This window comes from Hyla sarda, chromosome 7 (genome assembly GCF_029499605.1).
Source record: "Hyla sarda isolate aHylSar1 chromosome 7, aHylSar1.hap1, whole genome shotgun sequence".
NCBI classification, from domain to species: domain Eukaryota; kingdom Metazoa; phylum Chordata; class Amphibia; order Anura; family Hylidae; genus Hyla; species Hyla sarda.
The window spans coordinates 210,719,041-210,743,522 of record NC_079195.1 but is presented as its reverse complement, the minus strand read 5'-3'; the positions used below and the strand labels follow the sequence as shown (position 1 = coordinate 210,743,522).

Here is a 24,482-nt window from a genome sequence, read left to right as displayed (position 1 = left end):
GCCAGAGCCCTGCAAAATGACCTCCAGCCAGCCACAAATGTGCATGTGTCCACTCAAACGGTCAGAAACAGACTCCATGAAGGTGGTATGAGGGCCCGACGTCTGCAGGTGGGGGTTGTGCTTACAGCCCAACACCGTGCAGGATGTTTGGCATTTGCCAGAGAACACCAAGATTGGCAAATTCACCACTGTCGCCCTGTGCTCTTCACAGATAAAAACATGTTCACACTGAGCACATGTGACAGACATGACAGAGTCTGGAGACGCCGTGGAGAATGATCTGCATCGCATTCTTTTACAATGCAGACTCATCATTGCAGATCCTTTCAACTTGAAAACCGCGCCTTAAATCTACAAGGCTGTGGCATCCACATTGTGGAAACATTCCAATTGCCAGTACCCAATCTAATCTGGCTACTACTTGCATGTTCACCACCAGGATCAAGTGGCTACTACTCGTACCTATACTTGCCTGCGCTGATGGTGAGATTAGCTGGAAGCACAAAGACTCTGTAACAGCTATATGCATGTTCAACTGCCCTGACTGGACGTGAGCGCAAGACACAACTAATCCGATGGCATTCATCCTAAGCAAGCACATCGGCATCTCTGGCAGGCGTGGCCCATTTCTAGCTCCAGCACACCGCGACCCAGTACTCACCCCACACACAGCCAAACCAGAGCCAGGTGAGCAGTGTATAACACTGTACCCAACCTCATAGAGGACAGCAGGACAGAGGACTCCACATCTCCTTGTGAGTGGTGCGGTGTACCAAACCTTTCATATAAGGAAAAGTATTGCATTCAACCTCTTGGGGACGCAGGGCGTATGCATATGCCCTGCATCCCCGATTCTTAAGTACTCAGGGCGTACCTGTACCAAACCGGGAAGCCTGCTGAAATCATTCAGCAGGCATCGTGGCACATCTCCAAGGGGATCTTGAGACCCCCCCCCCCCCATGTCGGCGATCGACACAAATCGCTGAACAATTCAGACAGACGATTTGCAGCAATTCTGGTCCCCGGGCGGGGATCAGACCAGTTGCCTGCTGAATTCATTGACCAGGCATCCTGGCACATCATACCAGTGATCTGTGGCGATTACGGGTCATTGGCGACCCAGAAAAGGAGGATAATCAGTGGTGTAATATACACCACCAATCATCCTCCGTACTGTCCTGGGAGGTGGCAGTGTTGCCAACCCCCCCCCCCCCCTCCCCCAGGACAGCCTGTGACTGGACGGTCAGGGGAGGAGAGCAGGAGCTCGTTGCTCCGCTCTGCTCACCACCATTTTGTGTCTGGTGCTGAGCAGGATGGAGCCCTGTGCTGCATCGCCCCCCTCAGTAAAAGAAAAGTGCCCCCTGGCACATTAGAAGTTAGGGAAAGCTTGTGTTAGGTGTTAAAAAAGACTGAATTATTTTTTTTTGCAGCAGGTGTAGGTGTCCGTAGCACCTTTAGCTGCGTGACCCCGTCCCTAGAGGGTGGCTGCGGTCATGAGTTTTTTTTTTTGGGTGCAGACCTGCTAATTGTGTGGCCGACCCTCTTAAGTATAAAATAGCGGTCCGCCACTGTTAGCCAATTGCCCGGCCACCGCTGATCAGTCCCGTAGTACTAATCAGCCTTTTTTTGTGGTGCAGGCCCTTTTTAGGGGTTATAGCATCTTTTTTTATTTTATTTTTTCCACTTATAGTCGATCTGTGCCACCAGTAGCAGGCCTGTGGTGTGTGGACAGACCGTATATGTGTGTGTGGCCTGTCCCACTGTTGTCGGTGATATTTTTTTTGGGGTTCAGGCGGGTGCTTTTCTTCGGGTTTTAGCGTTTTTTATTTTATTTTTCGAGTTTTTTGTGTGGGGGTCTGTGTACGTGCCACCAGCCACTATTCTGGGCTGAGTGGCCAGACCCCTCCACTGACTTCTGCGTCTCCTGCCACCATCAAGCGCTAATCAGTGCGCACACCACTGATTAGGTAAGCGCTTTTTTTCTGCTTATTTTAGTTTAGTTTTATTTTATATTTTTATATTTTTGTTCTTAGGGCGGTTTATGAGCCACCAAAGCGGAGGATACACCGCCCTGGGAGGCCGCCAACCTCCTCTGCTCCTGACCCTGTGCCCCATGCTAGTATGAGTCCCCCTGCCAAGTTCACTGGTGCCCCATACCGGAGAACTTGTTTGGACTGAGCCAGTGGACCACGAGCCAGTGATTCCTGAGTTTGTTGACAAGATTGACATCGTCAGGTTCACTGAAATGGACTATTTTTTTTTTCAGTGATTACTTTGTTGATCTGATGGTTGACCAGATGAACCTCTACGCGCAACAGTTCATCGCCGCAAACCCAGACTCCTTTTTAGCTAGGCCCAATGGCTGGTTCCCAGTCGATGGAGCTGAAATGAGGACATTTTGGGTCCTCGTGCTACATATGGGTCTAGTTAAAAAACCAAAGGTCAGGCAATACTAGAGTGGGGATGTCCTCTACCATACCCCGCTCTACAGTATGGCCATGACCCGTCCCCGGTTCAAGGCCATCCGGAAATGTTTGCATTATGCTGATAATGTGGGAGACCTATATGCCTGAAAGGGAGGTCTCTATTAATGTGTCTCTCATCAGCTTTAAGGGGAGCCTTTGGCACCCATTGCTAGATAAGGGTTACCACCTTTACAAGGATAACTTTTACACTAGTATCCCTCTCTTCACATCTCTCGCCGCCAGATCCACGCCCGCTTTGAGACAGTCCAGAAGAATCAAAGAGGCCTTCCGACCTATCCCCTCCAGACTCCTATGCCCCGGGGTGAGTCCCGTGCCCTTACCCATGAAAACCTGTTGCTGGTCAGGTATAAGGACAAGAGGGATGTCCTTATGCTCACCACAATTTATGGGAACGGCAGCACCCCTGTCCCTGTGCGAGATACCTTGGGACCGGTCCTCAAGTCCGATTGTATTCTGGACTGCAATTGGTATATGGGGGGAGTTGATCTCTCTGATCAAGTCCTCAAGCCATATAATGCCATGCGGAAAGTACAGGCATGGTACAAAAAAGTTGCGGTCTACATGGTACAGGTTGCCATGTATAACTCTTTTGTACTGTCCTAGTATGCTGGCAACACAGGGACTTTCCTGAAGTTCCAAGAGGAAATTCTAAAGGCCCTAATCTTTGGTGACCGCCGAAGAGCATGTCAGAGCACCTCTGGAACTGCAATCCCCCAGATCATCCCCAGCCAACACTTTCCAGGTGAGGTCCCCCACACTGGAAAGAAGAGACGATCCCAGAGTGTATCATGGGAGGGGGATTCGGAAGGACACCACCACTCAGTGCGACACTTGCCCCGATCATCCATACCTCTACATTAAAAACTGCTTCAGGGAGTATCAATTCCATGGAGCACTAAATTTGTAATCCTTTTCCCTAATTTTTATTCCCCAGAATTTGACTCCAATGTACCAGTCCAGAGTACATTGCCTTCCAAATTTTAAAACCAACCCTCCCCCCCCAAAAAAAATTTTTTTTTTTTTTATTTCCCATTACCCCTGATAATCTCCCCCCCCCCCCCCTCCCCCCCAAAAAAAGGGTCATGGGACACAGAGTCAACAGCATTGGGGGTTTGCAGTTGCCTCAAATGCTAAGCGCTCTCTCTCCACCTGAGCGTAACAGGATAGAGACGGTCACACAAATCACGTTCCCAGAATGATGATTCAGAGCATAGGGTTTAGGGCGGGCATCATTTTTACTTTTGGCTATACCCTGGGTCATCATTCTGGGAAAATAATTGGCATATCAGTACTAAAATTGCAATTTTCATTTTCCCCAAACTACACTTCATCCATTCCTGGAAAATAAATTTAGGGAACACCCGTCTGTTCCAAATCTCCACTTCACCCCTATACACCTTCCCTAGGGGGTGTACTGCTTGTAATATTCTCACATGTGGGTGTTCCTTTCTTGTATTTTCTTCTGAACATATGTAACTGTTAGGTCCTTAAGAAACATCGGCCGCAAATGCGAAGAGTTCTCCCTCATGAGCTCTGTCGTATTTCCAGGCGACAATTCGGAGTCACATGTTAGTTGTTCCCAGAAAGATGAAGCAAAGCATAGGTTGAAAATTGCTATTTTCAAAAGCTACCCTTCATCCATTCCTGGAAAATAAATGTAGGAACCACCCATGCATTCAAAATGTCCTCTTTAGCCCTATACCCATTCCTCAGGGTGGGTACTTTCTGTAATGGGGTCACATGTGGGGGTTTCTTTTTTGTATTTCCCTCTGAATGTATGGAACCGTCAGCTACTGATATGCCATAGGCCTCAAATGCAAATAGACCTCTATGACTTCTGAGCCTTGTTGTGCGCCCGTCCAGCACATTACCCCATATCTGGATGTATTCCCATAGTACGGAGAAAGCCCTCCAAAATTTGTAACCCAATTTCCCCCATTACCCCTTGTGAAAATGTAAAAAATTGGGTTACCCCAGCATTTTAGTGTAAAAAAATTTAAAATTTATGGCCCACTGTTCAAAAAACCTGGGAGGTGTAAGTACTCACTGTACCCCTTGTGACCTTCTTTGAGGGGTGTAGTTTCAAAATTGTGGTCACTTGCTGGGATTTTTCTTTCGATTTTATGTCAGAACCTCAACCATTGCAGTGCAAATCACCACTATAGGCCTCAAATCTCATCGGTGCTGTCTCACTCCTAAGCCCTGTTTTGCACCCGCATAGTGCATTACCGCCATATATGGGGTATTTACTTATTCTGGAGAAATTGGGCTACAAATTTGGTGGAGCTTTTTATTCTCTTACTACTTGTGAAACTAAAAAAAATGTTGGTTAATACCAGAAATTCAGTGTTAAAAATCAAATTTTTAACTTTTAAGACCCACTGTTTAAAAAACACGTGAGGTGTAAGTACTCACTGTAACCCTTGTTGCGTTCCTTGAGGGGTGTAGTTTCTAAAATGGTGTCACATGTGGGGGGTTTCTGCTGTTCTTGCACAATGGGGGCTTTGTAAACGCACATGGCCCCCTACTTCAATTCCAACAAACTTTTCACTCCAAAAGCCCAATGGCATTCCTCCTATTCTGAGCATTGCAGTGCGCTCGCAGCACACTTTACATTCACATATGGGGTATTTTCAGGTGAAATTGCACTACACATTTTGGGGGCCTTTTCCCCTATTACCCCATGTGAAAATGAAACATTTGGTGTAAAACTATCAATATAGTGCGAAAAATCTAATTTTTCACTTTTACCGCCCACTGTTCAAAAAACATGTGAGGTGTAAATACGCACTGTAACCCTTGTTACATTCCTGGAGGGTGTAGTTTCCAAAATGGTGTTCTGACATCATGGGAGGTTTGTAAATGCACATGGACCCAGACTTCCATTCCAGCAAAATTCTCTCTCCAAAAGTCCAATGACGCTCCTACTGTTCTGAGGCCTGTAGTGCACCAGCAGATCACTTTACGTCCACATATGAACACCATCATTTTAGTGTTAAAAATCAGATTTTTCATTTTCTCGTCCAAGTTCAACGCAAACCTGTTAACCACGTGTGAGGTGTTAAGGCTCACTGTACCCCTTGTTACGTTCCTTGAGGGGTGTAGTTTCCCAAATAGTTGCCGTGTGTTGGTTTTTTTCGCTGTCCTGGCACCCTGGGGAGTTGATAAATGCAACATGCCCTCCAAAAGCCATTTCAGCAAAATTCTCTTTCAAAAAGCCAAATTTTGCTCCTTCTCTTCTGAGCATTGTAGAGCGCCAGCAGAGCACTTTACGGCCACATATGGGGTATTTCCATACTCAGGAGAATGCTTTGTATGCTGTTAGAAATAACCCATAAGTGGTTCGTGCATTTACAATTTCGCTTAGAGACTTACAGGATCATCTGCTGAGACCGTGTCTTATCTACAGGTGGTTGCCCATAGCAACAGATCGTTGCACTACTTGTTAGTGCATTTTAACATTATTGTCTCTATTTGGGTGATACAGGAGAGTGTTATTACTACATCTCTCCCAATTCCACCCTCATGTTATCTATGGAAGTACTGCATTTAATCTGAACACAACCTAAGCACTTTGTTTTTAATATCGTATTTTTACATTTTGGTTTTACTAATCATGTATTAATCTTCATTTTTACATATATTGTAACTGTTTATTGGTTTGACTTAAGTGTCGAGCAAGGGCCCTGCAACCCGCCAGTCATCCATTGTCTCATTATTTGAATATAATAAATTATCCTTATAGTTACAACTAAACCAGTTCACAGTGTGCCTCAGTTATCGGTGACCCAGAGCGCCAGAATTCTTAGTACAAAAAGAAAAAAAGGCCTGGCATCTCGTGTGACACTGCTATAACAGTTATTAAAAGGACCCCAACGGTAATGGACTCTCATGTGGAGGATATCACCCCAAAATTCGGGGTACGGAACAGGATCAGGGGCTTGCTGGCCATCAGCGCTTCGACCTGTATCTGAAGAACAGAATCCGTATAAATAACTTTTATACTACTCATTCTGTGACTACTTTAGATATACTTATTTTTATATTTGCCAGCTCATTTGTATATTCATACTATTCCAATTGATGACCTCTTGGATCTTTACTGGGAAGTGCCACTTCCCCAATCTTTTCCTCCTTTTCTCTTCAGAAACTGTCCAGAGAAAGAAAATCCTGATAGCAAACCTCTCCTGGTACTGGAAGGATTAAGATTTTTTTTAATAGAAGTGTGGTGTCCCGGTACCGCATCCTATACGGTAACTGTATAGAGGTCCCCATAGCCAGAGTCCCTAGGACATCGGGTCCTTCTTATCTAGTCCGCCCCTTGTCACCTCTCATCTAGGTATTAGTAATCTAACAGTTTATTCAGGATTTATATAAATATAATTGTTCAAATGTATATAATTGGTTAATTACCTGTACGGAGCGTAGCAGGACCTGCGGGTCACGTGATCAGGTAAACTCTATGGTTTTTGCTTAAGGACCTTTGAAGATCCCTATGACATATTACACCCATCATTCCTTGTAACGGTGAGTGACAGTTATTCGGACCAATCAAAGCAGCCCTGCCCATATAAGGGAGTGGCGGCTATTGCTCGCTCTCTTTCCCCGTGGGCTGTTAGAGAAGGATCTGCGCTGCTGTCATCCGTGAGTTTAGGCCCGAGCCTTGTGGCGACGGCTGATCATTAAAAAAAAGTGAGTGTGTCAATCCCTAAGCACTCTGGAAGATCACCGGACCTTATCTATCCCCAAAATCCGGACAGATCTTCGCAAATTATCCTGAATTCTGAGGCTTATAACAAAAGTCAAGGTCCCCAACAACTGTCAGTCACTGAAGTGTATGGAGACTGTTTGAATGAGACTGTTACTGTTCATTGGATGTACCGCAAGCCTTTAAGTAAAGTTTTACCCAAGTTCAACTACCTTGTGGACCTTCAGTCATTATTTGCATGCACCTATCGTTACTGGGAAGGGCGGCGATAGGCCGGAGAATTACCTCAGCATACTATCCCTCAGCCTGGCATCACGAACAATAGGGTTAACCTTAACCCCTGATATACTGAAGCAAAACCCTGATTACACTACCCCAAGTATTTTACAAATCTGTTTAACAAAAAAAAAAAAAAGGATGGTTTCCACCGAAGTACCCCTTTAAATCCTTAGCTCTAGACTCTGGTATAGTGAATATTGAGAGCAAAAGAAAAACACTATTTTGGATATTTTAATAGATTTCTGAGCAAAGTCTGATCTGTTTTTAACTGGGCATATTAGGAACTTTGGGGGAGATTATCAAAACCTGTCCAGAGGAAAAGTTGCCCATAGCAACCAATCAGATCACTACTTTCATTTTTAATAAGGTCTCTGAAAAATGAAAGAAGCGATCTGATTGGTTGCTATGGGCACCTTTTCCTTTGCACTGGTTGTGATAAATCTCCCCTTTGTAGTTTTTGTCCTTTGGAAGCTCCATCCCACCACCTTCTATGGTTGATCATACCACAGAGGTAGCAGTCACACCGGGGCCTTGGTGCCTTAGGAGGACCCAAAGGACATCGGCCCCATAAGAGACCAGTATTATAATTGGTACATTGGCCCCTTTTGAAGATTTTGCATCAGGGCCCAGAAGTTAGGTTATTCCACTGATTTTTACCATCATAATATTGCACCAAGTAGTTCCGTATTGCTCTTTGTGTACCATCGCTACAGCTTCATCTGTTCCTTGAGAAAAGGTAAGGCCACTAGAGCAGTGTTCCCCAACCAGGGTGCCTCCAGCTGTTGCAAAACTACAACTCCCAGCATGCCCGGACAGCCTTTGGCTGTCCGGGCATGTTGGGAGTTGTAGTTTTGCAACAGCTGGAGGCACCCTGGTTGGGGAACACTGCACTGTAGAGAGTCATTATGGTAGTAAGGCTTTCCACATGTCTGCAGTCTGTTGCCGGGCTGCAGGATCGGCAGAGTAATCCAGTAGATCTCCATTCCACATGCCAACTCCTCTGAGACCAAGTTTCTTGATATAGGCCACCTTCAAAGAAATACTCTGCGGATCATCGTACCAAACCTGATGGATATTTCCTTTTTTGTCCTATTGAAATAAAAAATAAAAAAATCACTATATAGTCTACAGCAAACAGAATTGTCAGAAAACTCAAGTGGTGAAATCGACTACAAACCTTGTAATGGTAAAAAGGAGCTTTCTGGACATCGTCCCATAGTCGGCCACTCAATGAATTATTGACCTGCTTCATGATCGCGCTGTATGCCACCTGAGTGCCCGCAGCGTCACTGCACTCGGCACCTCGGAATGGCTTCTTTTCTATTTTGCAGCGATTATCCTGACGTAAAATGGTTAAAAAAAATATATTATTATATATATATATATATATATATATATATTAATCATCTAATGACTAATAAATGCAGTGAAAACTCTAATAGTTCCAGATAACACACCGAACAAGCATGTGTTTCATTTTTCAACTTTAAAGGGGATACTCCGGCCCTAAGACATCTTATCCCCTATCCAAAGGATAGAGGATAAGATGTCTGATCGTGGGGGGGGTCCTGCCGCTGGGGACCCCCGCAGTCTTTCATGCAGCATCCCACTATCATCAGCCTCCAGGTCTGATGAATCAGGATCACGGGGCCGGAGTATCGTGATGTCAAGCTCCGCCCCCTCAATGCAATCCTATGGGAGGGGGCATAGTGGCTATCATGCCCCCCTCCCATAGGCTTGCATTGAGAGGGCAGAGCGTGACGTCCCGATACTCCGGCCCCGTGATCCTGATTCATTAGACCCAGAGCGATGTTCGCTCCAGAGGCTGATAGCAGGGTGCTGCATGAAAGATTGCGTGGGGTCCCCAGTGATCAGGTATCTTACCCCCTATCCTTTGAATAGGGGATAAGATGTCTTAGGGCCAGAGTACCTCTCACGAGCTTGTATTTTCTGCTCAGTCTCAGTCAGATTCACAGACTGGGAAGGGGCGTTCCCCAGCAGACGTGACATCATCTGAAGCCCTACAGGGGAGAACTTCCTCCCTCACTGCGCTACACAGCCCAGAGCAGTTCAGTGTGTGAGATGAGCTCTGATTGGATAATGCTGAGCAACCCCCCCTGCCAACCTAATGCTGGGGGACATCTGCCGCCGCCAACCTAATGTTGGCGGACATCTGCCGCCGCCAACCTAATGTTGGGGGACATTTTTACAGTTTGGGGCTTTCTAGTTATTGGAAAATTGCAGAGCCTAAAATGTTCTTTTCGCGCCATGTTCTCCATAGATGACTCGTCATGGCGGTCTGGGCTGGAGAAGAAAAATGAAAGCAAAGGATGCCATTCAGAGAAGACGTCACCTGATATAACTGTATGTAATCACTTTTATGGTCTGTAGCGGTAATGATGGGGGCTGTTGTCATTACTGCTGTTAAGAGGTATCCCCATTCTGCAGGTGCAGGCGTAATTAGGGCCTGACCTGAGGGCTTGGTTAGGGGGCTTGTCCCTCTTTGCTCTCAGAAAAAGTTGGGAGGCATGCATATGTATCTGACCAGTCTGTACACTCTCCAAAAAGTAATGCAAAATACGTGAATGTAAAAATAAAAATATCAAAAAAATTCCAACTATACCTCTGTTAAGTTAAGACAGATGTAGTTATACCCATACCAGGGGACGCCCATCACAAGTTTCTTGGGATCTATGCAGATATCAATAAACTGCTCGTAACCTACAAGAGATAGAATTTATTTTCAAAAATACATGGATCTCACTTGGTGAAATGAAATAAGTGACTAGAATTTTTTTTATTTTTTTACTATTTTAGTCATACATCAGTTTATGGGGCTCCTGATAGAAGTTGTAAACTTGAATTTACTTGGATATTGTGTCTCCATACACTTCTAATGCAGTCATTTTAGACAAGATGTATTTAATAGCTATTATAGGTCTATGACGGTTATTACAAATCTCAACAAAAGTGGGCAAAGTACACAGCAATGTTAGTCACATATGCTGGACACTGGGCATAGTACAAACTCATTACTAAGCCACAGCACATGTGCCAGAGCAGATATTAAAGGGGTACTCCGGCCCTAAGACATCTTTTCCCTTATCCAAAAGGATAGGGGATAAGATGTCTGATCGCGGGGGTCCCGCCGCTGGGGACCCCCACGATATAGCATGCAGCACCCACCTGTAAGCACTGCAGGAAATGCTGGAGGCTCCAAGTCTTATGCTTCCCGACCATGGGCACGAAGTATCGTGACGTCACGACTCCGCCCCTGTGTGACATCACCCCGCCCCCTCAATGCAAGTCTATGGGAAGGGGAGTGACGGCCGTCACGCCCCTTCCCATAGACTTGCATTGAGGGGGCGGGGTGATGTCACACAGGGGCGGAGTCGTGACGTCACGATACTTCGTGCCCATGGTCGGGAAGCATAAGACTTGGAGCCTCCAGCTCTTCCTGCAGTGCTCACAGATGGGGATAAGATGTCTTAGGGCCCGAGTACCCCTTTGAACCCCACCTCACAAAATCACAGTACTTGGAAGACTGACCAGTTATAGTTTTGTTGAATGGCGCGTTCGCTCCAGCAATACATTCAGTCCAGATCTGGGATTGTTCATCATAGGACATCACAAACAAGAAGTCACACAGGTCCGCTATGCCCGTATAGTTGTAGCAACGGAGGTCAATGCAGCTAGGAGACCATGCCACATCAAAGGTCACCTAAACAGTATGAACACAAAACAAAAAAAAAAAACAAAAAAATAAAAAAAGGTAAAAATACACAGAAAAAGAGTAAACAGAAATTATACACATTGGGGAAGATTTATCAAAACATGTGCAGGGGAAGAGTGGTGCAGTTGCCCATAGTAACCAGATCGCTTCCTTCAATTTTAAAAAGGCCTCAGAAAAAAAGTAAGTAGCGATCTGATTGGTTGCTATGGGCAACTGGTCAACTTCTCTGCACAGGATTTGATAAATCTCCCCCATTGTGAGGACGTCTAAACCTCAATTTCCTAATATAGCAGTGGATCTGTGGGAAATTCACATTCTCTATTACTTACCTGATAGACAACATTATTCTTATGTGTATGGCCACCCACAGGACATCACAGAGGGGGTTACATGCGCTCTGGCATTGCACTTTAATGGTGGCATTTATTGGTCTACCTACCAGGGGAGCAGGCACAACAGATGTTATGGGGCCATTTTGTTCACACATTAGTTTCAGTTGGATATAAAGCTCATGTAGAATGTAATGGGAAATGTAATGCAGCTTCAGACTAAGATTTATCAAGGGCGAGAAAAAGTGAAGAGATATTTCCCATAACAACCAATCACAGCTCAGCTTTCACTCCAATCTCTCCAGTTTTTCTCTGACATATTGATAAATCAAGACCTAAGTTTTCCAATGGAACCTCAGGGGTACCCCCGTACGTGCACCATTATTCCCCCAGTATTACATCAGTGTGCACCATTATTCCCCCAGTATTACATCAGTGTGCACCATTATTCCCCCAGTATTACATCAATGTGCACCATTATTCCCCCAGTATTACATCAGTGTGCACCATTATTCCCCCAGTATTACATCAGTGTGCACATTATTCCCCCAGTATTACATCAGTGTGCACCATTATTCCCCCAGTATTACATCAGTGTGCACCATTATTCCCCCAGTATTACATCAGTGTGCACCATTATTCCCCCAGTATTACATCAATGTGCACCATTATTCCCCCAGTATTACATCAGTGTGCACCATTATTCCCCCAGTATTACATCAGTGTGCACATTATTCCCCCAGCACTGCAGTGGCTAAGGAATGTGCCTCCGACTGCTGTGGTCTCCCCTGCCCCCCTCCATGTCATTTGTTTGTTTTCACCTTATTATGCCCCCCCCCCCCCCCCATTTCTTCATCCAATTAAAAGTGTATTTGCCCAGCAGTGGCTGCTTTGTGAAGGGCTAAATTAGAGGGATAATCCAACAAAAGAAACAGCGAGTTTGATGTCTAAATATAATAAAGTCAACTAATAAAATGTAATTCGCCATAGTGCACAGATCTCTCCATATCAGCTCTGCTCTCTCCCTTGTATCTCTGATGCCACTTTACACTCAGAGCTCCCATACCCGCTTCCCCCTCCCTTCCTGGCTACTGAGGATAAGACCATTGATGTAAAGAGGGGAAGCTCATATTATTGCTCATTAGATTTTTAAGGAAGCCTTTCTAAGTCACAGTAGTTTCAGTCAGAACAGGCTCACTGCCATCTTATGTGAGAAAGGCTTCCTGCTGCCTTAAGATCTAATGATCAGTAATATGAGCTCATCCTTTTCACATTTGTGGTATCCCAAAGCAGGGTCACCTTTTGCTACCCTGTACACGGTTCAAGTTGCTATAGCCCTACATGTCTCTAGCTCTGTTTTAGTACTTTTTCTTTAAATGTTGCACAATGCAAATGTATTTTTCTATGTCTTTATAGGTTTCTGCATGCACTGAGCCTATACAAGTATAAGGGGTCAACTTTCTTTACCGAAGATTTAAAGGAAATCTGTCATCAGTATCACCTGCACTAACCTGTTATACAGCCTTGTAGTGCGGGTGACACTGATCCAAACGATATGTACCTCATCACGATCAGTCGCTGTGTTCCACCAATATGGATCTTTTTTTGCTATATGCTAATTAGCTGCTTGTATCATGGGCGGAGCTCCGCTTGCTTACCAGGGAAGGGACATTCACTGTTGCCGGGTTGGCGTTCAGCTCCTCAATATTCATATTCCCCCTACTGCTCTCTCTCTCTGACACAACGGCACATGTGCCACTTCCTTTGAGTGGGCATAATACTTAACCGAATGCTGCTTCCGGGTGTACCCAGGAAGCGGCATATGTGCCATTGTATCAGACAGAGTGAGCCACATACCACAGTCCTTTATGCTGCAAACTAAAATCTTGCATTTTTTGTGTGTAAATTTTACTTAAAGGAGTACTCCATAATAGGAAAATTGTCGTCCATACTGCCGGCAGTAAAAAAAAAAAAAAAACAGGTACATACCTTCCTTCACTCCCCCAGTGCCTCCGGCCTCCGCTGCGATCCTCTAACTGGTTACCGGTGGTCGGCGAGTCGTACTGCACTCAACCAATCACGGCCACAGCAAAGTCCCGACTCGGCCGGCGATAGGCTGTACGGCAGTGTGATGTTTTCGGCCCCAGCACCAGGGGATGAGATGTCTGATCTGGGACCCCCACGGCGATCTCTGTGCAGGCCTGGCATTAGTCTAGAACACTGGGTGTGGACGGCTGGGGTCGTGATGTCACGGCCACTCCTCGTGACATCACGCCCCCTCAATGTAAGTCTATTGGAGATGGCGTGGTGGATGCCATGCCCCTTCCCATAGACTTGCATTGAGGGGGCGTGACTTGGTGTCAAGAGTTGTGGCCATGACTTCACAACTTCCGCTCCAGGCATTCGGAACAAAATGTTCCGAACGCTGGGGCAGCAGTGTACCCCTTTAATGTTAAAGTGACATGCGGTAACCCATGGTAAGTATTTGACATTACGACAACATGTGTTCCTCGAGCAGGTTCGCCGAACTCTGCTCGCTCATCTCTAGGGACAAGCTTGCTGACGGTTTCCAACAGCCAGCAGAACTATAAATGCAGCTCTGGTAAAATGAGGAAAATTTACCAAAAAATGGAATTACTACCCATAGCAACCAACAGAATATACTCAGTTTTATGGACTGAACGGCTACTTTGATAAATGTCTCCTACAATGCGTTTATAAAGTGTCTTAACCTTTTGATCTCTACTGCAGCACCCACCTGTGATTACTGCACAGAGCAAACTCGCTCAGTGAGTAATGACGGGCAATACAGGGGCCGGAGCATCGGGACGTCACGCCCCCTCCCATAGACTTGCATTAAGAGGCTGGGCCGTGATGTCACGAGGGGCGGAGCCGTGACGTCACGATGCTCCAGCCCCTGTATCGCCGGTCATTATGCACAGAGCGCGTTTGATCTGTGTAGTAATGAAAGTGGGGTACTGCAGCCGAGATCCTGGGGGTCCCCAGTGGCGGGACCCCCGCAATCTGACATCTTATCCCCCATCCTTTGGATAGGGGATAAGATGTCCTTGGGCGGAGTACCCCTTTAAAGAGTACCTCTCATGATCTTGTCAAATTTTTATAATCCTCCCAGTTCACTGCCACCATCATGATAAACCACCCTCCGATTATTTTTTAGTTTTCTACCTTGATATTGCTCCGTATTTTCTGCTCAGTCTCAGTCAGATTCACAGACTTGGAAGGGGCGTTCCCCAGCAGTCGTGACATCATCTGAAGCCATACAGGGGAGAACTTCCTCCCTTACTCTGCTACACACAGTCCAGAACAGTTCAGTGTGTGAGATGAGCTAAGATACTATGTTTAATTGAAGCATTCAATGAATGACTAAAGCCGACATCTTCATGGCCTTGTCCGCAATGCTGAACCTACTGGCGCCATTGAAATCAGCAGCAGCAGGACGGCGTTGTCATTGCCATCTGCGCCAATGCAATCCCGGCAGAATTCAGACCATAGAACAAACATGTTCATTCTTTGGGCAGATATCCGTTCCGCTGGCGAAATTCTGCAGTGGGCAAAAAGAATCAAATCCCATTCAAAATAGAGGGACTTTGCTGTAAGTTTAATTCCGTCGGCTGAATTTCTGCAGTGTGGACAAGGCCTATATATGTGGAAATTCAGGATCATTTCATACAAAGCCAAGTAACAGCAGATTAAACAAACAGCACATTATCTATTACCCAAGAGTTCAAAGGTGTCTATTAAACAAAGTTGATTGTCCTCTTAAAGGGGTAGGGTGTTCCTCTCTGACTGCTATGCTGTACCCCCCCATTGAGTAGTACATTACTTTAGTATGGTGCTGTACTCCGCTATCATTAAAAATCCCATACACCGTGAATGGACTGGGAGTCTAGCATGTACATTAGACTAGGGTAGAGTTATCAAAATCCAGAGGAAAAGTTGCTGAGTTGCCCATAGCAACCAATCACATCGCTTCTTTCATTTTCAACAAGGCCTTTGCAAAATGAAAGTAGTGAGCTGATTGGTTGCTATGGGCAACTTTTCCTTTGCACAGGTTTTGATAAATCTCCCCCTGCATCCCCATTTATCCAGTGGGCAAGAAATCTTAGGTCTTCTGATCAGTGGGTCTCACTAGTCAGACCCCTTTCTTTTCTTTTAAAGGGCCTAACCCCAGTGGTCTCCACACTGTGGAACTCTAGATGTTGCAAAACTATAACTCCCAGCATGCCCAGACAGCCAACGGCTGTCTGGGCATGCTTGGAGTTATAGTTTTGAAACATCTTGTGGGTCCACAGTTTGGAAACTACTGCCGTATCTAATCCACTTAAGGGTGCGTTCACACGCTATTTGTTTTTGCGGGTTTTCCGCTGCGTATTTGAAAGGGGGCGGGCTCTTCTCGGCTGTCCGCAGCAGAATTTACGCTGCGGAAAATCCGCCGCAGTCCCTACTGACTTCAATGGGGCTTGCGGCGGATTTTGCGCAGCGTAAATTCCTCCATGGAAAATCTGCTGCGGACAGCCAAGAAGAGCCCGCCCCCTTTCAAATACGCCGTATGAAGATTATGGTGATGAGTTATCAAGTAACTGTCCAGAGTAGGTGCAGATCCCCATAGAAAACCGATCTGACTATGGACAGTTCCTGAGATGGACTTTCAGTACTTATCAGCTGCTGAAGTTGAGTTGTTCTTTTCTGTCTGACCACAGTGCTCTCTGCAGACACCTCTGTCCATCCCTTTAACTTTCAATGGAGAATCTATACTAAATCACTCAAATTACAAATGTATTATACCTCACCTGTGACCCCGGGATTTCTCTATGGAAAGCCTCTGTGGTTTCCTTCACCAGTGCAGTTAAAGCAAAATATTCGGGGGTACCTGGGAACACTGCCTGTTCTATATCCAAGTTTATTCCATCCATATATTGAGCCTTTGCCAGCCTCACTTTCTCTGCTATCCAGGCAGTTCTATTGCCTGAATCCACAATATCTTTTAAGGGAACATCTCCTGTAACAAAAGGGGAGAAACAATGTCACTTCACAAGACTAATTTACGGAAAATGATCCTGGAACCCCATAGATCAGTAGATTGCAGGGGTGGGAGGGTCACTTACTATAGCGTTACAGCCTCTTTAAAGGGGTACTCCCATGGAATTGTAATTATTTTATTATTTTTTATTATTATTATTCTTATTATTATTATAATTTTTATTTATTTTTATTTATTTTTTTAAATCAACTGGTGCCAGAAAGGTAAACCGATTTATAAATCACTTCTATTTAAAAAAAATCTTAATCCTTCCAGTACTTTTTAGGGGCTGTATACTAAAGAAATCCAAAAAAGAAATGCATTTCCTCTGATGTCATGACCACAGTGCTCTCTGCTGACATATCTGTCCATAGCAGTATATCTTTGCTATGGGAATTTTCTCCTGCTCTGGACAGTTCCTAAAAATGGACAGCAGAGAGCACTGTGGTCATGACATCAGAGGAAATTCATTTTTTTTGGGGGGGATTTCTTTAGTATACAGCCCCTAAAAAGGTACTGGAAGGATTAAGATTTTTCAATAGAAGAAAATGTTTTCCACGGGAGTACCCCTTTAATGTTGTTCACTACACCGCAGCAAATCCCTACCTGTGCCCGATACTGCAGTTTTGCCCATTTGTGTCAAAAAAGGGGCCATGACACTACAGCAAGTGCTGTTATTCTGCCATAAAAGCTGATAGTGCTGATTTTTCTGTTACTAAAATGTTCTAAATTTCTCTTTAAAAATGTTGGTAATCATGCATTTTGCTAAGGCAGGAGGTGTAGTGGTCACCTTCCCCCCCCCCTCCTATATAAACATGACCTTACAGTAGAAAGATGCCCATTCACCTTCATCAACCGCCAGCTAAATGCTTTTTCAGCAGTAAGGCTGGGTTCACACCACGTTTTTCAAATACGGTTAACATATACGGTTTTCGCAAAAAAAAAAACAAAAAAAAAAAAAGACCTATGGCAAAAACCGTATGCAACCGTATTCTGAAATTCTGTGTACGGTTCTCATAGACAACAATGTTAAAAGAACCGCATACGGTTCTCCAACCGGAGGCAAAAACGTGGTCGACAGCGTTTTTGCCTACGGTGGAAAAATCGGCAAAACCGTATCCGAGCCAAAAACGGATGCAACCGTACACAACATTTGGAATACGGTTTACAATGCATTCTCTATGCATACGGTCGTACACTTTTTTTTTACGGAAAACCGTATACGGTTACCGTATTTGAAAAACGTGGTGTTAACCCAGCTTTAGCCATTGCTTCTGATTTCTCCATACACATGCATGCTCAGTTGGGTTGAGTGTCCATGTGTTTCCAGTGGAAAGTGGGTTGAAAGCCACAGCCAGACACCTCTCTTACCTTCAGGGAGAACCCTGTATACATAAGAGAACCAGCCGATCATGCCAAATTGTATGGAGGCCCTAACACAACCCTACTGTGTTTACAGCAAAACAGATAGCAAACACTGTTTTCTATCAAAATAGCTGTATATAGCAGTGGTCTTCAACCTGCGGACCTCCAGATGTTGCAAAACTACAACTCCCAGCATGCCAGGTTGAAGACCACTGGTATATAGGGTCAGAAAGGTCTCGGATTTGTTTCCCCAGCAGAACTCCGTAACAGACTCTTTGGACACCATTGACTATGGTATCTATTGTTTTGATGAAGAACTAAATAAAAACCACAGTGTTCCCTCCTAAAATAATTAAACTGGTTATTACTTGAAGTGGACCTGTGGCCAACCCTCAAAAAATTAGATTTTACAGCCATTAAAGTTAGGGTGCCCTGATCACACACCTTTTTGAAAGGTTTCTTGATATTCCTTTCCATTCCTGAGATATGGATCCGCTCGTCTGAACATACGTTAGGGTATTTTACGCTGCGGATCCGCCGCTGAAGGAACGCTGTATGCTGCCTTTACAGGTGCCTGCTCGGTGTGTCAATACGCCGCTATGAGCAGACACACTGCGATGTGCGAATTGCCGTGCGCAGAAGACTCGCACATCGCGGCAGCTCTCGGCCTAGCTCATAGAGCAGGGGGAGCAGTCGCGATGTGTGCGCGCGAGTACACCGCGCATGCGCAGCGACTCGCACATCGCTTCAGTGTGTCTGCTCATAGCGGCATATTGCCGCTCCGAGCAGGCACCTGTAAAGGCAGCATACAGGGGTCCTTCAGCGGCAGATCCGCAGCATAAAATACGATATGGATCCGCTCGTCTGAACGTACCCCTATGAGGATTTGTAGTTTCTCTGACAATTAAGGGAAGTAGTCAGATGGGCAGAAACTTAATTTTAATAATGGGAGTGACTATTAGGTTGTGGGCATGGTTATATTGTCAGAGGGTGTGGATATTGTACATTCAGGGGCGTGTCTGCCTAATACACACACCCTGACTGTATAATCCCATCCATCACCTGATCCCATTATTAAAATTAAGTTAACACCCATCAGACAGTTTATAAATCCACATATCTCAGGAATGGATGGGCGGGGGTGGGCTTTGTGAGAAGGGAATGTCCACAGGTTCTCTTTCAATGGGTTGCAGACAAAAATAAAAAAACTTTTTTTTTTGCAATGTTATCCAACCCCCTTAAAGGGGTACCCCGCCCCTAGACATCTTATCCCCTATGCAAAAGATAGGGGATAAGATGTCTGATCGTGGAGGTTCTGCCGCTGGGAACCCCCGCAATCTATCCTGCAGCATCCCCTCTCATCTAGTGCACGGAGCGAGCTTTGCTCCATGCCTGATGACTGGCGAAGCAGGGGCCGGAGGATAGTGACATCACCGCCCCGCCCCCTCATGATGTCACAGCCTGCCCCCTCAATGCAAGTCTATGGGAGGGGGCGCGACAGCCCCTGCATCCCCAGTCAGGCACGGAGCAAAGCTCGCTCCGTGCACTAAATGACAGGGGGTGCTGCAGGAGGGATCCCCAGCGGCGGGACCCCACGATCAGACATCTTATCCCCTATCCTCTGGGTAGGGGATAAGATGTCTAGGGGCGGAGTACCCCTTTAAAGGGGTACTCCCGTGGATTTTTTTTTTTTTTTTTTTTTTTTTTTTTTTTTTTTTAAATCAACTGGTGCCAGAAAGTTAAACAGATTTGTAAATCCCTTCTATTAAAAAATATTAATCCTTCCAGTACATTTTAGGGGCTGTATACTAAAGAGAAATCCAAAAAAGAAATGCATTTCCTCTGATGTCATGACCACAGTGCTCTCTACTGATCTCTGCTGTCCATTTTAGGAACTGTCCTGAACAGGAGAAAATCCCCATAGCAAACATGTGCTGTTCTGGTCAGTTCCTAAAATGGACAGCAGAGGTCAGCAGAGAGCACTGTGGTCATGACAGAGGAAATGCATTTCTTTTTTGGATTTCTCTGTAGTATACAGCCCCTAAGAAGTACTGGAAGGATTAAGATTTAATAGAAGTGATTTACAAATATGTTTAACTTTCCGGCACCAGTTGATAAAAAAAAAAAAAAAAAAAAAAAAAAAAAAAGTTTCCCAAGGGAGTACCCCTTTAAGTAGAACCTGACAAGTCAATGTATTTTATATTCATTCTTCCATGTGTCATACAATTGCAACCCAAATGGCTGTGTTCTCTGTATACCCAGCCAGAATAACAAACTTACCCTTCAGGACTAATCTTGCCCCTTTGGAGTGAGCAAAGCACATGAGCTCTGGGTCATATGGAGCAAAGAGGGCGACTGTGGTGACGCGGTCCCAGTCATAATTCTTCCAGTTTTTCCCTCGGACATAAAATACATAGACCTGGAGTAAGATAGATAACATTTAGCGCTGACTTATAATTAGTGATTGTTCCGTTATATTACTGGGAACCTGTCAATTGCCCAAACCACAGGCAGCACTAAACAGTATTTCGGAGTAAATCATAGGGAGCCAATCCCGGCTTTAGCTTCCAGTGGTTCAGGCACCATGAAACAACTGACAGGTTCCCTTTAAAGGGGTACTCCGGTGAAATTATTATTATTATTATTATTTTTTTTAAATCAACTGGTGCCAGAAAGTTAAACAGATTTGTAAATTACTCCTATTAAAAAAAGTCTTAATCCTTGCTGTACTTATTAGCTGCTGAATACTACAGCAGAAATTCTTTTCTTTTTGGAACACAGAGCTCTCTGCTGACATCACGAGCACAGTGCTCTCTGCTGACACCTGTCTATTTTAGGAACTGTCCAGAACAGCATATAATCGCTATGGGGATTTCCTTTTACGCTGGACAGTTCCTAAAATGGACAGAGATGTCAGCAGAGAGCACTGTGCTCGTGATTCAGCATACAGCTCTGTGTTTCAAACGGAAAATAATTTCCACTGTAATATTCAGCAGCTAATAAGTACAGGAAGGATTAAGATTTTAATAGAAGTAATTTACAAATCTGTTTAACTTTCTGGCACCAGTTGATTAAAAAAAAAAAAAAAAAAAAAAATTTTCACTGGAGTACCCCTTTAACATTCTAATCTCTGGAGTAGTCACAATCTATACTGTGAAGAACCTGTTAAACAATGAAGACATTAATTCTTGATTTTATATAGGGCACACAGATTCTGTAGTGCTGTACACTCCCTGTCCCCATTGGGGCTCACAATCTAAGCCAGGGTTTCCCAACCAGGGTGGGAGTTGTAGTTTTGCAACAGCTGGAAGCACCCTGGCTGGGAAACACTGATCTAAGCCTATCAGTAGGTTTTGAAGTGTGGGTGAAAACCAGAAGAAACACACACAAACATGGAAAGAACATAAACTCTTTGCTGATGTGTACTTAATGGGATTTGAACCCAGGACCTCAGTGCTGCAAGGCAACAGTGCTAACCACCGTCTGACCATATAGATTATTAAAGGGGTTATCCAGGAAAAAAACTTTTTTTTATATCTATCTCATAAATATAATATATATATATATATATATATATATATATATATATATATATATATATATATATATATATATATATATATATATATATATATATATATATAATATTATATAATATAATAATATCTATATCAACTGGCTCCAGAAAGGTAAACAGATTTGTAAATTACTTCTATTTAAAAAAAATCTTAATCCTTTCAGTACTTATGAGCTGCTGAAGTTGAGTTCTTTTCTGTCTAAGTGCTCTCTGATGACACCTGTCTCGGGAACTGTCCAGAGTAGAAGCAAATCCCCATAGCAAACCTCTCCTACTCTGTGCAGTTCCCAAGACAGGCAGAGGTATCAGCAGAGAGCCCTGTTGTCAGACAGAAAAGAACAAACTTCAGCAGCTCATAATTATTGGAAGGATTAAGATTTTTTTTTTTTTTTTATTTAATAGAAGCAATGTACAAATCTTACAGCAAAAATATTTACCCAAAACCTCAAGGAAAGTATAATTTTTTTTTTAGAATTAATGGAACAGACCGTGCTTCAATTAACAGTTGTATTTCTTAAAATATCACAATAATAAAAAAAATGGTAATAGTAACAAGATCCCCTCACAGGGCCATATGGGGGGGAATCTAACAATGTAATAAAAATTATCTAAAATAATTTCTGATGCCACTAATAGATTATACTGTGCGTTTACTTAATAGATATCTATCTATCTATATCTATATCTATATCTATATCTATATCTCTATATATCTATATCTATCTATCTATATATCTATATATCTCTATTAAGTAAACGCACAGTATAATCTATTAGTGGCATCAGAAATTATTTTAGATAATTTTTATTACATTGTTAGATTCCCCCCCATATGGCCCTGTGAGGGGATCTTGTTACTATTACCATTTTTTTTATTATTGTGATATTTTAAGAAATACAACTGTTAATTGAAGCACGGTCTGTTCCATTAATTCTAAAAAATGTATTATACACTTTCCTTGAGGTTTTGGGTAAATATTTTTGCTATAAAACACTTTTCCTTTGCACCTAGGGTATAGGTGCTCACCCAAGCTAACCTTGGATTAGTGTATTAATTGTGAGCTGCACTTATCCTTTTCCTTAATTTACAAATCTGTTTAACTTTCTGGAGCCAGTTAAAAAAAAAAAAAAAAAAAAAAAAAAAAAAAATACATAAATATATAAATAAAAAAAAAAAAAAAAAAAAAAAAAAAAAACGACGTTTCCTGGAATACCCCTTCAGGGTACGTTCACACGGGTGGATTACCTGCGGAATTTCCGCAGCGTATTTGCTGCGGAAAATCCGCAGTGGATTTTGCTACCATTGACTTCAATGGGTCATCAGAAAATCCGCCATAGAGGCAGTTTTGCAGATTTTCCTTCGGACCCATTGAATTCAATGGTAGCAGATTATCTGCTGCAAGTTTTCCGCAGCAAATACGCTGCAGAAATTCTGCAGGTAATCCGCCCGTGTGAAGGTACCCTTAAATGGTTGAGATCCCAGTTATCTTTAAACCCAACCATTGCAAAGCAGTGTCAGCTGTATTATATAGCCTGTGCCATCCCGGTGATACACATTCACAACTACATAGTTATCAACGGAGAAAACAGAAGCTGATCCAGCACTTGGGTAAAAAGTTGCAGCTTTATTAAGATCCGAATCCGACATACAAACTTCACACGGTAAAACCGACACCCTCCCTTGTCATACGCATTTCAAGCGCATGCGCACTCTTCCTCAGTGACGTCTGAGAAAGAGTGCGCATGCGCTTGAAACGCGTATGACAAGGGAGGGTGTCGGTTTTTTACCGTGTGAAGTTTGTATGTCGGATTCGGACCTTAATAAAGCTGCAACTTTTTACCCAAGTGCTGGATCAGCTTCTGTTTTCTCCGTTGATAACCACAGCACTGAGCCAAGTGCGGACCCGTGCATGGGAAGACTCGGAGGTGAGCTGTACAATACATTTACTACAACTACATAGTACCTGCAAATTGGTTTAGTCAGGGAGTTGCATGGAGTGAAATGTGCAGCATGACAGATGATCCATGGGGTGAATTTTTTTTTTAAATTCATGTAAATGGGGGTTTTCGTGATTATAGTGCATTGCACTATAATCAGGCATAGGCAACCTTTGGCACTGCAGATGTTTTGGACTACATCTCCCATGATGCTTTGGCAGTATTTTGATTGTAAGAGCATCATGGGAGATGTAGTCCAAAACATCTGCAGTGCCTATGCCTGCATAATATTGTGGATCTAAATCTATGTGCAAACAAGTATCTCCACTGACACCTATGCTAAAATCTGCAGCATCATAAAGGTCTACCATCAGAACAGATCACAGGGATCATGTGACATAAGGGAACTTTTCCTGCCCCGCCCCCAACAATCACAGCATAACAATCAGGAAGAGACAGAAATAACACTACACAATACATTGTATCCATCCGCAGTGCAGGCTCTGATACATAGTAACACACTGTACCTCGAAGTCCCGGCTGTCTTTGATTGGCTGGCATAGAGCTGGGTCTGAGCAGGGACACTCATTTGAGTAGACAGGAGTCCCTACAAAGAGGAGCAGTCCCAGCAGCGTGCACCCATACATCCTCTCTACATAGCACCCAGCACCACAATGAGCTCTGCTGCCTCCCATACAGGGTTATAGAGAGGGGGGAGGAGGAGGGCGGTGTTATATAAGGGGAGGAGATGGGTTCATAATAGATGAAGATAATATACACACCACGTTTTTCCAATACAGTTTTTTATCAGTTTTTTTTTTTTTTATAACAAACAGATTCCTCAAAACCGGACTAAACTGTATCAAAACGTGTGTACAAAGTTTTATCTGTATACGGTTTGAAAAATGATGTCCGGTTGCATCCGTTTTTTTAAGAAAAAAAAAAAGTATACGTTTTGATTTTTTCACTCCATTATGAATAAAGTTTCACTTGTTTGATTGAAATTCCAAGAAAAAAAAACTGAGC

At 43.9% G+C, this 24,482-nt stretch overlaps 1 protein-coding gene across 1 annotated transcript; it reads right to left on the bottom strand.

Annotated features, from left to right (window-relative positions):
* Positions 1 to 8,332: 8,332 nt before the first annotated feature.
* Positions 8,333 to 24,208, bottom strand: CTBS (chitobiase). The gene is made up of 7 exons (XM_056532541.1): positions 23,984 to 24,208; positions 20,222 to 20,360; positions 16,347 to 16,555; positions 11,023 to 11,194; positions 10,097 to 10,194; positions 8,651 to 8,812; positions 8,333 to 8,562 (listed from the first exon to the last, which is right to left on the bottom strand). Exons 1-7 carry the CDS (start codon positions 24,149 to 24,151, stop codon positions 8,377 to 8,379), a joined length of 1,134 nt encoding a protein of 377 aa, XP_056388516.1. The 5' UTR covers positions 24,152 to 24,208; the 3' UTR covers positions 8,333 to 8,376.
* Positions 24,209 to 24,482: the final 274 nt, after the last annotated feature.

What these genes read in the sequence shown, in the direction of transcription:
- CTBS (XM_056532541.1), bottom strand. Translation starts at nt 24,151, where the DNA reads ATGGGAGGCAGCAGAGCTCATTGTGGTGCTGGGTGCTATGTAGAGAGG. An exon ending in AAGACAGCCGGGACTTCGAG is followed by an intron (nt 20,361 to 23,983) that starts GTACAGTGTGTT and finishes ATCTTACTCCAG; the next exon opens with GTCTATGTATTTTATGTCCG. An exon ending in TCTGTCTTAACTTAACAGAG is followed by an intron (nt 8,813 to 10,096) that starts GTATAGTTGGAA and finishes ATTTTACGTCAG; the next exon opens with GATAATCGCTGCAAAATAGA.